The sequence below is a fragment of the Dermacentor andersoni genome, chromosome 2 (genome assembly GCF_023375885.2).
Source record: "Dermacentor andersoni chromosome 2, qqDerAnde1_hic_scaffold, whole genome shotgun sequence".
Classification (NCBI taxonomy): domain Eukaryota; kingdom Metazoa; phylum Arthropoda; class Arachnida; order Ixodida; family Ixodidae; genus Dermacentor; species Dermacentor andersoni.
In genome coordinates this window covers 233,710,397-233,725,967 of record NC_092815.1, presented here as the reverse complement: position 1 = coordinate 233,725,967, position 15,571 = coordinate 233,710,397, and the positions used below count along the sequence as shown (strand labels likewise).

Sequence of the window (15,571 nt, the reverse complement as noted above, 5' to 3'; positions counted from 1 at the left end):
GTGGTGGCGGTAAATCCTGTTCGTGTGGTGAATGACGCGTTGGTCCATTGGCTGTGTGATCGACGTGGTGTTCGGAGGAAGAAATACCATCCTGATAGCTTTCAGGTGGGGGATGTCACCAGGCGCCGGGCAGTTATCAAGATCGAAGAGTACATTCCTGCCTGTGGCTGCGAACTAGCGGTCAAGCTGCCGAACGTAATCTTCAAATATTTCGCCTGTGAGCCAGGCTTTCTTGTTATGCCGGTAACCAGGTGGCTAGTAGATGGCAGGGTGAAATTCCACTTCGCCCTGCCATCTACTAGACGCCTGGTTAGCTCGCAGACGGTAGAGCGGCTGCCCCGGAAAGGCGGTGGTCCCGGGTTCGAGTCCTGGATCAAGACAAATTTTTCTTAAACTGCTAGGTTTTTCTTTCGAGGAACCTGTATGGGTTTCCTTTGTAGCAATTGCTACGAATGGGTGGATGACTGCTTTTCCCTTTATTAATAACTTCTCTTCACTTTGCAGGTTTCTGCAGAACTATTACGTTAGGCATCAGTTTATGGATGAGTTCTTTAAGCCATTGTTTAATATTTACTTGTGGAGGGCTTGCTCACTGTTCTTTAGGTAACCTCATATGCCACATGGGAAATTATTTGAATTGAAGTGGTAAAGCAAAAAAGTTTGGATGACTTTCGGCGTATGCATCACAGGTTGTCCACTCTTTGATTTCACTCTTGTTTACTGGGCTTGTCCACATAGCACACTCTGGGGACCCAGCGTTGACGGGCCTCCATGTAACCCTTCTCCTTATAGGATTTATTCTAAATTAAATATGACACAGTACAGTAAACCCTCGTTAACTCGAAGTTGTAAAATCCGGGAAAAATTTCGAGATAAGCAGAGTTTCGAGTTAAGCAAAATGCCGAAAATTTCAGTGACCGGGTCACTGAAAGAGCCAGTGATAACCAGCACTGCTAACAAACGCTCCACAGCACGTGGGGAGCTTTTGCAATAAACGCAGAATTCCCAGGAAAAACTGAATTTTATTGTTTTTGAAAGAACTTGGTGATGCTTGCCTGCTTGGCGTTGGCATTCGGCGCGAGAAAAGCGTCCTCGAGCTGCTGAACGCACCGCATGAGCCGTTGCTCGCCGCCGCTGCATTCAACTTTGTTGCGGAGCAAACGTAGCAAGTTCCTTGTTTCTGCAGTTGTCGGCACTTCTCTAGGTGGTTCTTCGTCAGCGTGATCGCCGTCGTTCACTGCCATTTGAACAATGTCGGCGTCGGACAACATTCCGGTAACGGGCACGTCAGACTCGTAGAGCGCGTACTCTTCAAATCCGATTTCGCCGTCTTCGGCATCGCTGGCGCAGCCGGCAGCTTTGCGGACTTCGTCGCAAAGTTCATCGCAATCACTGAACTCGTCAGTGTCTGGCTCGAGCGATTTCTCGGCGCGCGAAAATCCTGCGTGCGCGAAGCAATTGGCAATCGTCAATGGACGTACTTGTCGCCAGGCTTCGACGATCAGGTGGACTGCACCCAGCAAATCTATTTCGTACTTCTTACCACTGTCGTATGAGCACAAAATGCGGTGCAGGAGACTCTTCCGATAGAACTTGCGAGCAACCTCAATGACTCCTTGGTCCATCGGCTGGAGCACGGACGTCATATTAGCAGGCAGGAACTCCAGCGTGACTGCCTCCAAGTTGTTGATTTTTCCGTGGCCGGGGCAGTTGTCCACAACGAACAACACTTTCTGGCCGTCCCTTGCCATTTTGCGGTCAAGAGCACGCACATACCGTATTTATTCGCGTATAACCCGCACCAAAATGTGAAAAAACGCGTTTAAAAAGTGGGGGTGCGGGTTATCTGCGAATTTTTTCCTTGGGAGGGGGGGGGGGTCGGCTTCACCGCAATGTGCGGCGGCCTCCCCGTGTAGTCCGCCATCCCCATCGTCATCGACGCTTGTCAAGCCGATGAAGGGCCAACGAAAGGCCAGCATTGTTGAGCCTCGCGTTAGGCGCTGTTTAGTGTACTTACCCCAGTTTGCACTGTTTGCCTGCTTTGTTTTGGCATCATGAGTGCGACTCGACGGCAGTGTTTCACAGCGAAAGAGAAGCTAAAGATTATAGCCGCTGCCGAAGAAATCGGCAACAGAGCTGCTGCAAGACAGCATGACGTCGACGAGTCGTGCATTCGCGACTGGAGGAAGAAAAAAGAGAGTCTCGAAGCAACGAACCGGGACAGGCGAGCGTTTCGGGGTCCGAAGACTGGCGCGTACCCCCACCTCGAGACGCAGCTTGCAAAGTTCATTGAGGAGCAGAGAAGTCGTGGCCACGCTGTTTCGACTGAGATGGCGCAAATGGAAGCCCTGAAGTTGGCCCGGGAATTGAACATTCCACGTGAGTTTCGTGCAAGCCGTGGATGGCTTCAGCGCTTCATGCGAAGACATGGATTTTCTATGCGGCGGCGAACAACCATGTGCCAGCGGCTTCCTGAAGCCTACGAGGAAAAGTTGTTGAACTTTCAACGATATGTGATCGCACTTCGGAAGGAGCACAGCTATTTGCTGTCTCAGGTGGGAAATGCTGATCAAACACCTGTGTACTTTGAGATGCCGATGGACACGACCATGGAAAAAAAGGGCTCCAAATCAGTCAGCGTGCTGACCGGCGGAAATGCCAAGCTGCGCTGCACAGTCATGCTATGCGCTTTGGCTGACGGCACGAAACTGCGCCCGTATGTCATTTTCAAACGCAAGACGCTACCTAGCATTCCACTGCCCCCAGGAATCGTTGTGCGTGCGGAAGAAAATTCGTGGATGAACAGTGGCCTAGTCGGTGACTGGCTTCGAGTAATCTGGGAGCGAAGACCAGGTGCCTTGCTGGCACGCCGGTCGATGCTCGTACTAGATTCCTTCAGAGGCCACTGCACTGATGCGGTGAAGGCTCGCCTTGCCGAGACCAGCACCGACCTCGTCATAATACCTGGCGGCATGACGTCCATGCTACAGCCACTCGACGTGTGCCTGAACAAGCCGTTCAAGGCACACGTGAAGCGGCTGTATGCCCAGTGGATGGCCGACGGCATTTACGCCCTCACACCGACGGGACGCGTGCGAAGGCCTGATATTCCATTGCTGTGCCAGTGGATCGTGGATGCGTGGAAAGCGATACCGGCCGATTTGGTGCGGAAAAGCTTTAAAAAATGTGCGATCAGTAATAGTTTGGATGGTTCCGAGGACGACTACGTCTTTGAGAGTGGCGATGAAGCCTCGGATGGCAGTAGTGAGAGCGGCGACGATTAAGAATCGGATAACCAGTGACGTGGTGGCGGTCGTTTGAATAAATGTTCTGAAAACGAAATGATCACTGAGTGTGAGTTGCATCTTTCTAGCGCTCATTTTTTTTTTTCAGGTAAACGTGCGGGTTATACGCGAGTTTTTTTTTTTTTTTTCCGCCGAGTTCAAAGTTAGGGGTGCGGGTTATACGCAGGGGCGGGTTATACGCGGGTAAATACGGTACTCTTCAAAGAGCGCTGCAGTCATCCAGGCCGTTTTATTGGCGCGGTAAGTCGCATCTCTCGGGAGCCGTGCATTTCGGAAGCACCTTGGATTGAGCGACTTACCGATAACAAGCAGCGGCAGTTTTTCATCGCCGGTGGAGTTGGCTCCGAAAAGTATCGTCACTCGGTCTTTGCGCTGCTTAGCGCCTGAGCACGCTTCTCCCTTCGGCGTGTATGTGCGGCTAGGCAGCATCTTATAGAACAGTGCTGCTTCGTCGAGGTTGAAAATGTCCTTGTCCGCATAAGCCTTTTGCAGCTCAGCGAGGCGGTGGTTGCGCCAGGTGTCTGCAGCCCCTTCATCAACAGTACCGCTTTCGCCGTGGATAGGCTTCGAGGCCACGTTATTTCTTTTTTTAAATCGTTCAAATCAGCCATTACTGCAACTGAAGTCTGTGTGGCCCATCTGCAACGCCAGAGCGTCTGCCTTCTCCATCATCATTTGGGTTGTCACGGGAAGGTTGGCTGCCCTGACATTCCGGAGCCACAGCATGAGTGCTGCTTCGACGTCTGGGAATTTCGAGGCCCGAATCCGCTTCCGCTCGCTGGAAAAACTTTGCTCGAAGCCATCGAAGACCTTCTGCCGATTTTTTAAAACTGTCGAAAGCGTCGACAAGGGGATGCCGAATTCTTTGGCGATGCTTGTTTTCGATCTTCCCGCCTTCTCCACTTCCTTGATTAACGCGACTTTTTTCTCCAGCGTCAGAGACTTACACTGCTTGGGGCGGGACATCGTCGTCGTCCGTTGACCACACACCACACTCACAACAAAAAAAAAATTGCAGTCAACGCGTCGTGCGCACAGCGCGACGAAACAAAGAACAGAATCGCACACGCACAATAACGTCCGCACGTGCGAAATGCGGTGGCGCGACTACCCGATAAAACCCATGAGCCCCCGCGCGCAAGCGGCGCACACCACGTGGCTGCTTCCAAGGTTACTTGACGTGGTTGACGGAAAACGGCTGCATCCGCGGGAATTTTGTATTCGCCCTTCGATCGTGACCGCGTTCGGCACTTTAATAGGAACCAAGCGCTCGCTCGGAGCCTGTATCACCTTTTGGTAACGGCCTTTGCCTTGAGCCGTCCCGGTCGAAATTTCGAGATATCCGTATTACGCCCGAAAAATGCTTCGAGATAAACGGGTGCGAATACATAACACCTATGGGTGGGGTAGGCGCGGCGTGGAAAACTTTCGACTTAACCGATATTTCGACATATGCGAGTTCGTGTTAACGAGGGTTTACTGTATGTGTACAGTTAATCCCACTTGTAACAATATTCAAGTGCAAAGAAAATTCTATTGTTATAAGTGATAAGTGTTATAACTGGGTTGCATGAAAAAATTTAAATAGGGGGATGGTAGAGCTGATTTGAGAAAGCTATAATGGCGGGGAGGCCAGTGCCTCTCCCCACCACCTGCCTCCGCCCAGCTGCTGATTGTGTTTAACTGCTTCGTGGGTGTTCTGATCGCGTGTAACAAGCCGTGGCTGTTGGCGTCAAAGAATGGCACTGCTATAACAACTGCAAAGAGGGATCACGGGTGGCGAGCAATATGCATGCACTGCCGAGGCATTGCTTTGGTGGCCCCAAAAGGGGCCTTTTAAAAAATGCAAGAAGGTTGCCATGGCAGCCTGTCAGCTTGAGAAATAGAAAAGAAACGCTGAAGAAAGATCGCCACAAGCATCTCGCCACGTACTTCTCACTGGCTTGCACGAGAAAAGCCTGCGTCTGTCAGCCTTGCATGCATTATGGGAAGCTTGCCTGCATCCTTCTCCAAGGCGGTGCTCCAAGTGGTGCAACGGAAGGTTCCTCGCGAAAACGAAGCCCCTGAGGGACTGAATCATCTGCTGCGCGGCAACGTTGAGGCAACCTGCCCTACCACGTGATCACTGCTGTAGCCGCCGTTGCTATCTGATGCAAGCACGTTTGCGGCGATCAGCTTATTGGTTACAAACACTTAGTTTCCAATCTATAGGCATGCGCTTTCTTTTCACCGGCAACGTCTTGCATTGCCGATGATCAGTGGACAGATCAGCCATCTTACGTTTCGGCGGCGAGTCAAGCGAGGCTGAGAAACCGTGTGGCCAGGAACGACTTCGACGCAACCCTTTAAAGACTAATTCGAGCGATTAAGCTGTTCGCAGAAATGTGGTGAATGAAGAGCCAGCAAGCAACATGCGAGCAATCTGCCTGCGGCGCAGTTGGCGCGGTCCGTTCGTGTTTTGGAGGGTGGGGTGACGTAGAGCTATGGGAGCAGCCCATTCGTGTTCAGAGCGGTGGAAGGGCGACGGGAGAGAGCTGCGTGGAGATGGCTGGAAAATGAGTGCGCGGCGGCTGTTGGAGCAGCGGCCCATCATGCAGCGGCTCGAATTTCTAATTTCTTGTTTTTTCAAGGATTTCGCATTTCACTACCTTTCGGCTCGGCCACCTAGCAGCCAGACTTCATCGTTATAACCGATAATGCGGCATCGGGGCATTGTAGTGGGCGAGTTATTGCACCATGGAAACCAAAAAAGTTGATGGTGCAGCAGCTCCTCATTGTTATAACCGATATATTGTGAAAACCGGCATCATTATAAATGGTTTCGACTGTATACTATGTGAAAATCTGTAATATGTTCAAAGTGTGCCAACTGAAGGCACGCATGTGTGGTTCTTGACAGTGAGGCCTGTGTGTGTGTGCAGGTGAAGGCATTTGATGTCACCTGTCCCGAAAAAGGCCCAGTCTTTGAGATCCCCATCAGTGTCATCAAGCCCAAGCCGTAAGTTCAGCCTCAACACAAGCCTTCTCTTCGATTTGCATGTAACTATGGCTCCAGAGACAACAGGCTGCTGCAAAAGGAACCTCCTGCTAGTATAGTAAAACCTCATTGAATCAGAGCTTATAAAAGTGGAAAAAATGTTCAAGTTAATCTAATGTTGAATCAACATGCCTTTATTTACTTGATAAATTTGCTACCCTCATTTATATTTTGCATAAAACTGGTACACAAGCTGCAGTTCTTGTCGTCTCTTGACTGATAAGCAGTTGCAGCATCACTTGACATGCATTGTCATCCAAGTAGGCGTGCTTTTCAATACATCACGTACAGTCAGGTGCAAAACGCTAGAGACGACGGCATCAGGAAGTGTTTAAATTTTTTCTACTGGATCCTTGCAGTATCGAATAGTTGATTTCAGAATAGCATTTCATTGGTTGCAGAGGTGCACGTGCACTGTACCACTTGACTTCAGCGTGCAGGTCTATGGTCTCCAGATTTGAGCTCGTGACTCTACGATGCAATTATTTTGTCGCCACTGAGTTGGTCGACAACTAATCATACATTGCGATATAGCTTGCAGGTTCGATGTCAGTATGCAAGGTGCAGTAGAATCGCTTTTCATATTTGACGGCTTCCGTAGCATTTGTCACATCGCATGTCTTGCACTGATAAGAATGAGACCATTGCTTGGCACTGCTGCCACAAGAGAATCCGGGGTAATCACGGATGGCAACCACACAGTCCTGAATGCATGCAGCCAGTATGATGTCATGCACAGTGCTAAGTCTCTAAATGCAAGAATAAATAGGCACCTAGCATTTCTGTCATTCCTGCACGGTTCCTGCTGAGGACTACAGTGTTCCAGATTTCGCTACTTTGTTTCAGTTATTGCCACTTGGTTACTGCAACTTTTGCTGTATTGCATCTCACATTTCGCCACACTTAATGCACTCCGGTTGTTATCCAATTTGATTGGTGCACAGCCAAGCTCCTCCAAATTTACAAGCATTTGATACCATTAAATAGTGCATGCACTTGATTGTACCAGAAGGTGAGTCTGAATTACCTAATTTTACAAATTTACAAAGGTTGAATTTTTGAGGTTTTACTGTACTACTGTAAAATTTTGTTCTCTTTGTCCCTGGCAGGCATGTCAAGTACATAGAACTCGAGCACTTAGCTTGTAAAAGCATCCAACGATTAGAAGGGGTTTGGGCCAATACGCTAGTCCCCGCCCCAATTTGCTCAGTTGGTAGATTTACGGCAGCAGCTCTAATCGAAATGCATGGAAGGGAGAAATCATAATGTTCAGCATCCATGAAATCAATTGTGATGACATTTCTTGTAATTCACCTTTCATGAATGAGTGTTACCTATAGGCAATAAACCAAAACAATTTCCTTTTCTTGCTGAGTTTTGATTTTCAGCAGGGAGCTCTTGGCTAAATGTATTCAGCAAACACAGAGTGACGTGGCAGAGAGCAAATGTCATTTGCTGGATCAGAGCAGGAATGGTGGACAAGGAAGAGAAAGCTTGGCGCATGGTTTGCTTTGTTTTGAAGCGCGGTCAGAGGGGAAGGAGTAATGCAACGTTGCTGTCCTCGTTGAGCTTGTTGAGGCTCATTCAAGTTTAGCAGATTTCACATTTGGATCAATGCAGCTGCATGCACCCAAATGGGAAAACAATTGCACTGCAGAAGGATTGAAAAGCGGCCGAGTTGCGCTGCCCAAGAATGGAAACAGTTTTCATTGAGATACTCTCAGGGCAAGTGACTCGTCATCATTTGTCTGTGGTTGCTTTTTGCCTTTGTTAATATTGTTACGGGGATGTTGGGAATATAGAAAGAATGTATTTACAATATTATATACAAAATCAGTCAGAGTAGTTAAGATGGCTGACCAGCAACAACACGCGGCAGCTAGCATCTCATAATCTTTTTCCTTCCTCTTCTTTTATCCTTCCGTAACAGGACCCCTGGGTACTGAAGCGCAGTTTTGGCGCATGTTAGGCAAAGAATTGCGAGCGAAGAATGGCTTCAGCCACGAAACGAGCACAATGTCAACAGGTGTTGGACTTCAGTGGATCAAACTGTAATGGCGAGATCTAATAATTGACATCGTTAACTTGACGTAGGACTTCATAAGGCCCTGTGTAGCGAGAGAGAAGCTTCTGGGAGAGGCCGACCCAACGACATGGTGACCAAAGGCGCACCTAAGCACCTGGGGCGAACTTAAAGGAGTACTGACACAAAAATTTGAAGTCGAGATAACTTGTTAGATCGATTTAGTCGGTCACAAACACATCGTCTATAAAATATCAGCGGCGAATATCGCTTAGAACATATTTAAAATCAATCTTAAAGTATGTGCGCGCAGCCAACCGCAAAACAGAGCACCTCGCAACATTGACATCAAGCGGGATTGTAAATAGCCAAGAAAACCCTACGTCATGTGGCTATGTCACGAATTTTTGTTGGCTGCCATGCGGCTTACATGTGCTCTTCTCCTCTGTTGTTGCTTGTTCAAGCTGTTGTACTTGTAGTGGGACGCTCTCCGTGTCGCTGCAACTGCACACTATCAGCTTGACTGCGCTGCCACAACGTTCGACGCCGATTTGTTGTGTCTTACCGTTGATCGTGGCCGATGCGAGGGTTTTGTTGAGGTTCGTCCTAGCCATCGCTGGCCGCAATATTTGAGTCGCTAAGTCTAAAGCCCGAGACACATGGTGCGATTTTCTGTGAGATCTGTCGTACGGCACATTGTGTGCGACTTGAAGCATGCGGCGATTTGGGACACATGGTACAAATGAGCGAGCGGCAGGTAGCTCCGCCCAGAACGGGCGCCCCTGCGTGGAAGTTCGGAATGCTGCGTAACTTCGAACAGGAAGGGAAAGCAACCGTATTTGCACAGCTATCTTGTTTGAAACAAACGATGACAATATAAACACATCTATGCGAGCACTGTAGACGTGTTTCCGCAAGGCCACATTAGCAGTATCGGATCCGTTGACAGCCGCCGATGGCCAGGAGCCGGCAGCCATAGCTCGCTGGGCCATCGAATCCGACGCCGGTTGCGCTTGTGACACAATCGCTTGCAGCTCGTATAACGAAGCGCCTATGTTAGTCGGCACAACATGTACACAGTTATGTCACACTTAAATTGCAGCACATTTGATTTCATTGGCACCGACAGAAGCGAACGAGCATGCCAGGCGAGCTTGCGATCGCTGGGAGACGATGTAGGCCTAGCTCGCCGGTAGTCTATCCGGGGCCGAAGGTCCTTGCGATGCGTCTGCAGCTCGTAATAAAGTGCCTAAATTTGTCAGCACAATCAATGCCTGAACATTTATGTTTCTCTTAAGTGAAAATACGGTTAGTTCTCCCGGTGCCGTTAGTAGCGATGAGTAAATACGCCAGTCAGGCGAGCCGTTTCGTATACAGACGATTGCTGATGTGTCTGCGCTTAGCACGTCCAAGTAGAAATCACACCAACGATTTACTATTTCGCACAACGTTTTATAATTCGCACTCTTTCGAGGTCACTTTATTCTAGAAGTTATTTCGTGTCAGAAACAAATTGCAGGCGATTTATGTGCCGCTGTCAGCGGGGAAAGAGGCGAGAGAAAAAAAGACAGACATGATCAAAGCGGCGAAGCGCCCGCTCGCAGGCCCCGCCCCGCCGGGTCTACCACGTGGCCATGACGTTCACGCTACTGGTGCTGTCATTGGCTGCGGTCGTCTGACCGATGCGGCAGTTGCACTATGGTGGCTAGAAGGGACCATAGTCGCACGGCATTATTCAGCAAGTTGGTCGCGCACGCTGGCTGCACGTCAGAGCATACATCATGGCTTTTTGCGTATTTTGTTTACATTTTCGTTTCTCCCGTCTCATTGCTCTCTGGAACCGAACTTCGACTGGTCACTACAAAAAAGATTGCAAATAATTGTCTGTTGCGCTCTGAAGTAAATGAGGTTTTGTGCCGTAATTACTGGGTCATTAACTACTTATTAAAGCAGAGAAAACCACATGGATTTTTTTTTTGTGTCAGTACTCCTTTAACATCGCGATGGCACCGGTCGTAATGCACTTTTTGTATATGCTGAGAGGCTAATAAATAAGATCGGGCGACTTGACACGCCATGTGAGCTTGATCGATGACTTCACGAACGTACTCAGTTGCAACATGTGGCACAGAAGGGAGAATGGTGTCAAACGGCAATGTGGGGTTGCGACCATACAAATAAAAGGGTGAACATCCTGCGGTGTCTTGTCGGGACGAGTTGTACGTGAAAGTAATATAGGCCAGCGTGGCATCACAGTAGCGGTGATTGTTGGAGACGTACAGTGATAGCATCTCTGTGATTGTTTTGTTGAGACATTCCGTAAGACAGTTTGTTTGTGGGTGGTAGGCGGTGGACAGCTTGTGCTCAATGGCACAAGAGCGAAGGAGCTCGTCCACAACTCGATATAAGAATGAGCGGCCGCGGTCTGTAAGTACCGTATTTACACGATTGTTAGTCTACTCGAATGTAACTCGAGCCCCCCATATCGCGTATCACAGGGAAAAAAAAAGAAGAGCATACCCGCGGGCGCATTCTGTAGCGAAAATTTATTAGTAGCTGGCATGGTCACTGGACTACTACTCACTAGTGCTGCCATTGTCATTGCTGCTACGGTCCCACAGCACGTCGCCGTCCAGCGAAATTCTGCATTTGCATAGATACATAAGTCCATGCCGAGAGCACCCAACCACACAGAGCCGTCAGGCTCTTTTGACATGTCTGGTTGCCATAAGTTCGCAGTCTTCTGCCGCCAGCCACTCGTACTCTCGGCAGAGCAGGTCTTTAAAAGGCAAAGATCCAGGCTTGTCTCATGACCATGTCGCACGTCACTGGCAGGAACCGATCAAGCATTTCGGCGACGTGCTGTACTACGCCGCAAGCTTGGCCTTCAGCTCCGAAAAGCGTCCAGACTTCGGCCCGCGGGAACAGTCTCGCTTGCCGTCACAGGTGAAAATTTTGCTTCGCTGCTGTCGCCACTCTCGCACCCTCCGTTAAGAAACATCAAACTTATAGCCCGCTGCACAGTTATTTGTTTCTTCAGCGTAAAGGATGGCAGCCCTCTTCAACGCCGCTGTGAACGAGCGCCGTATGTTTAGTGGACTCTGAGCACTCATGATGACTGAGGAGGAAGCACAGAAGCAGCACATGGCCAATGGAACGCATGAAACTAAAGAGCTACAAAGAAAGAGAAACACGTGAGCCACGAGCGATGTCTGATCTTCCATGAACAATCGATACTCCCCGCAAGCGCCCCTGTTCTGAGGGTGCCGCCGAAAATGGAACAGCGGCACTGCCATGAACTCTCGACACCCCCACATGAGTGCTGTGTGCGCTGTTAAAATTCTCAAAAATGTTGAAAAACCCTTCCGTAAAGCTAACAAACGCGTGGGATAGCAGAAAGCTACAGGTGGGGCCGTAGAGCAAACAAAAAATTGGAACTACATTGTAGCTCCCCTGATATCCCATTGGTCTCGCTTTTTTTTCCGGTGCCATGTTTTGGTTTCGATTGTAAGTCGACCCTCCCAATTCAGATTTTCAAGTTAAAAAAAAGAGAGGTTGACTTACAATCATGTAAATACAGGAACTGTCGAGGTGCACCGTGGTGGAGAATGATGTCGTGGAGGAGAAAATCAGGGACGTCTCTTGTGCAATTAGTCGGCGATGCATTTGTGATCGCGTAATCAGTAGCGATGGCAATCGACTTATTCCCTCGAGTCGTCGTCGTTGGAAAAGGGCCAAGCAGGTCAAGGCCGACGCGAAAGAAAGGCTTAGAGGGAACCTCATTTTGATAGAGTTGTCCGATCAGCGGCAGGGGACGTTTCTTCCGGCGCTGACACAATTCACAAGTTGCGACATAACGAAACACAGAGCAGTAGAGACCCGGCCATAAGGACCGGCGTCGTATGGAGTCGTATGTATGCAAAACTTCAAGGTGTCCCACCGTGGGTGCAGCGTGAAGTTGTTCGAGAATGAAGGATCGCTGATGATGAGGAAGGACAAAGAGCAACTCAGGGCTGTCAAGTTTGATATTGTGGCATTAGGAAATGCTGTCGTGCAGCACAAACATGTGGCATGGGCTATCGGTGTGGCTAGATTGCACTCCGGTGATGATGGACTGTAAGGATTCATCACGTTGTTGCTCAGCGTGCATGTGGGTCACGTCAGTAAAAGCCATAACACAGGTCACCGGATAAGGCGCAGCAGGACCAGGAGGATCCACAGGGGGATGAGAGAGGCAGTCAGCGTCCTTGTGCAGACGTCCAGACTTGTAGTTGACAATAAATGAAAATTCCTCGAGCCACAAAGCCCAGCGACCAAGCTGTCCTGCCAGTTCCTGGAGGGACGACAGCCAGCAGAGGGCGGGGTGGTCTGTAACGACCGAAAACAAGCGGCCATACAAATATGGCTGGAACTTGGCGATGGCCTAAACTAAAGCCATACACTCCCGTTCTGTGATGGAGTAATTTCTCTCGGCAGGGGGCAGCAGGCAGCTGGCGTAAGCTATCACGCACTCGGTACCGTTCTGTTGTTGGGCGAGAACAGCGCCGATGCCATGGCCACTGGCGTTAATGTGGACTTCGGTCGATGCACAAGGATCAAAGTGGGCAAGTATGGGAGGGGTGGTCAGAAACCCGATGAGAGTGGTGAACGCGTGAGCCTGCTCCGGGCCCCGTGAGAAATGCGTGTTCTTCTTTAGAAGATCTGTCAAAGGCCGAGCAATGTCGGCCAAGTTTTTGATGAAGTGGCAAAATTAAGAACACAGGCCAACGAAGCAGCACACGTCAGAGACAGAACATGGCACAGGAAAACTACGAACGGTGCAAACTTTTTCCAGATCTGGTTGCACACTTGATCCGTCAACAAGGTGTCCCAACACGGCAACCCGACGGCGCCCAAATTGACATTTCGTGGAGTTCAGTTGAAGGCCGGCTTTTCGGAAAGCCGCAAGAATGGCAGCGAGTCGGGTAAGGTGGCTGCCAAACGTGGGAGAAAAAACAATAACGTCGTCAAGGTAAGAAAGATAGGTGGTCCATTTGTAGCCTCACAGAAGAGAGTCCATCATACATTCAAGTGTCGCAGGAGCATTGCATAGGCCAAAGCGCACGGCCTTGAACAGATATAAACCATCAGGCATGATGAAGGCCATCTTCTCGCGGACCATTTCATCAAGGAAAATCTGCCAGTAGCCGGATTGAAGATCAATGGACGAGAAATATTTACCTCCGTGCAAGCAGTCTAAGGCGTTATCGATGCGGGGTAGTGGGTAGACGCCTTTCTGCATGATCTTGTTTGAGTGGTGATAATTGATGCAAAAACGCCAGGTACCATCTTTCTTTTTCACAAGGACGACAGGCGAAGCCCAAAGGCTGGCTCATGGTTCGATGACCCCTTTGCGTAGCATTTCGTCCACTTCTGATTGGATGATTCTACGTTCAGTGTGGGATACACGATAGGGACGCCGGTGAATAGGATTCATGTCTCCAGTGTTCATACAGTGGTGAACAACAGATGTTTGGCCTAAAGGCCTGTCATCAAATCAATGATGTCACTGTACGATTTGAGCAGGAGACATATGTCTGTGGTGTGTGCAGAGATGAGGTCAGGTGCAGTCATTTTTGCAAAGTCACCTGTTAAGGAACCAGAGCTGTGAGCTGCAATTAGCGCTAATAAGCCACTCTCGGCATTCCGATTCTTAATGTCAAATTCGGAACCATTAGAAACGCTGGCCAAGAACATGCCGGCTGGAAGCACTTGAGGGCACAGGCTGAAAGTCAGAAGCGGAAGAATGATGACGTTATTAGTAAACGTCACCAGCGTATGCGGGAGGGCAACATTCCGGTTCAAAAGCACATCAATGATAGGGCAAAGGACATATTTACCGTCAGGAATCTGTGGCTGTGTGGTAAGAGATGTAAGTGACTGCCTCAGGTGACAGACGCACTTCTTGAAGCGAACACAAGTGTGGTGGAGCGGTGCTCGGAGCATCGGCGACTTGAGGCAGTTCCAACTGAAGAACGCCGGTTGCGCAGTCGATGAGAGCGGAATGATGAGATAAAAAGTCCAATCCAAGGATAACGTCATGAGGGCAGTTGTTGATCACAGCAAAGAGAACAGAAGTAGGGCGGCCGGCTATACTTAAACACGCAGTACACATTTCAAGAACAACCAGCACGCTACCGTTGGCCACACAAAACATTCGGGCAGATGCTGGTATGAGGACCTTCTTTAAATGTCTGCGTAGGCTAGCACTCATTACAGATTCGTCGGCTTCAGTGTCGACGAGTGCTTGGACAGGTACGCCGTCTATTTTAATGTCAGTTACGCTTCTCCTTGTGGGCACAGACAGAGGAGTTGCTGCAGTAGTAGGCAATGCAGCACCACCTCTGAGGGCTGCATTTCTTAGTTTTCCAAAAGGGTGCGGCCAAAAGCCACAGGGGCGAAAGGCGATGTGGCTGCGGCAAACGAGACTGGCGTCCGCGTGGCACTGGTGAGTGACTGTACCACGTGTTCCTAGCAGAGTTGTCGGCACTGTTAGACTCGGTGATGGGTGAAACATTGCGGGCATTTTCATCAAAATGGCGCCGGTTGGTCGGCGTGTGCAGTGTTGAGGGCCACGAGTTGTGACAGTATTGGGCGACATGACCAATGTGGCGACAGGTGAAACATATTGGCTGCTCGTCTGCAGTTCTCCACTCAGTCGGGTTGCGATAATGCGGAGAGAAGCGTCAAGGTGGAGCGAAAATAGCGGATGTTCGTTGGCTCTGTGGTTGGCTACAGCACAGACAGAATGTAGACCGATGTTTTCAAGTTCCTGGCAAATGATGGCTTGAACAAGGGGAACTGAAAAAGGGGTCTCATCAGGGCTACAAGAACAGAAAGCTGCGGGCACCATCGCATCCAGTTCACCTCTAATGATTCGCACTGCGTGCTCTGATGGCGACACATGCTGCCGTGCTGGTTGGCCTTCACACGTCGACGTCATGGCAGTATTGGGAAGTCTGGCGAATGGTTGCAGGATGCGTGGGCTTTCAGCTTGCTCGAATTAATGACACTCTTTGATGACTGTAGAGAAGCTTTTGCACATGAGCAGATTAAAGGTGTCATCAGCAATTCCCTTCAGCATGTGCCCAACCTTCTTAGCTTTTGTCATGTTGTGATTGGCTTTACGACAAAGCGCCAGCACATCCTGGATGTACGAGACATAGG

At 49.6% G+C, this 15,571-nt stretch overlaps 1 protein-coding gene across 1 annotated transcript in view; it reads left to right on the top strand.

Annotated features, from left to right (window-relative positions):
- The window catches only part of TppII (Tripeptidyl-peptidase II), a 252,516-nt gene that overhangs the window by 138,719 nt on the left and 98,226 nt on the right, over positions 1 to 15,571 (top strand). The window contains exon 15 of the mRNA XM_050186760.3: positions 6,227 to 6,303. Coding sequence (XP_050042717.1) covers positions 6,227 to 6,303 — 77 coding nt within the window. The remainder of the gene's footprint in view (positions 1 to 6,226; positions 6,304 to 15,571) is intronic.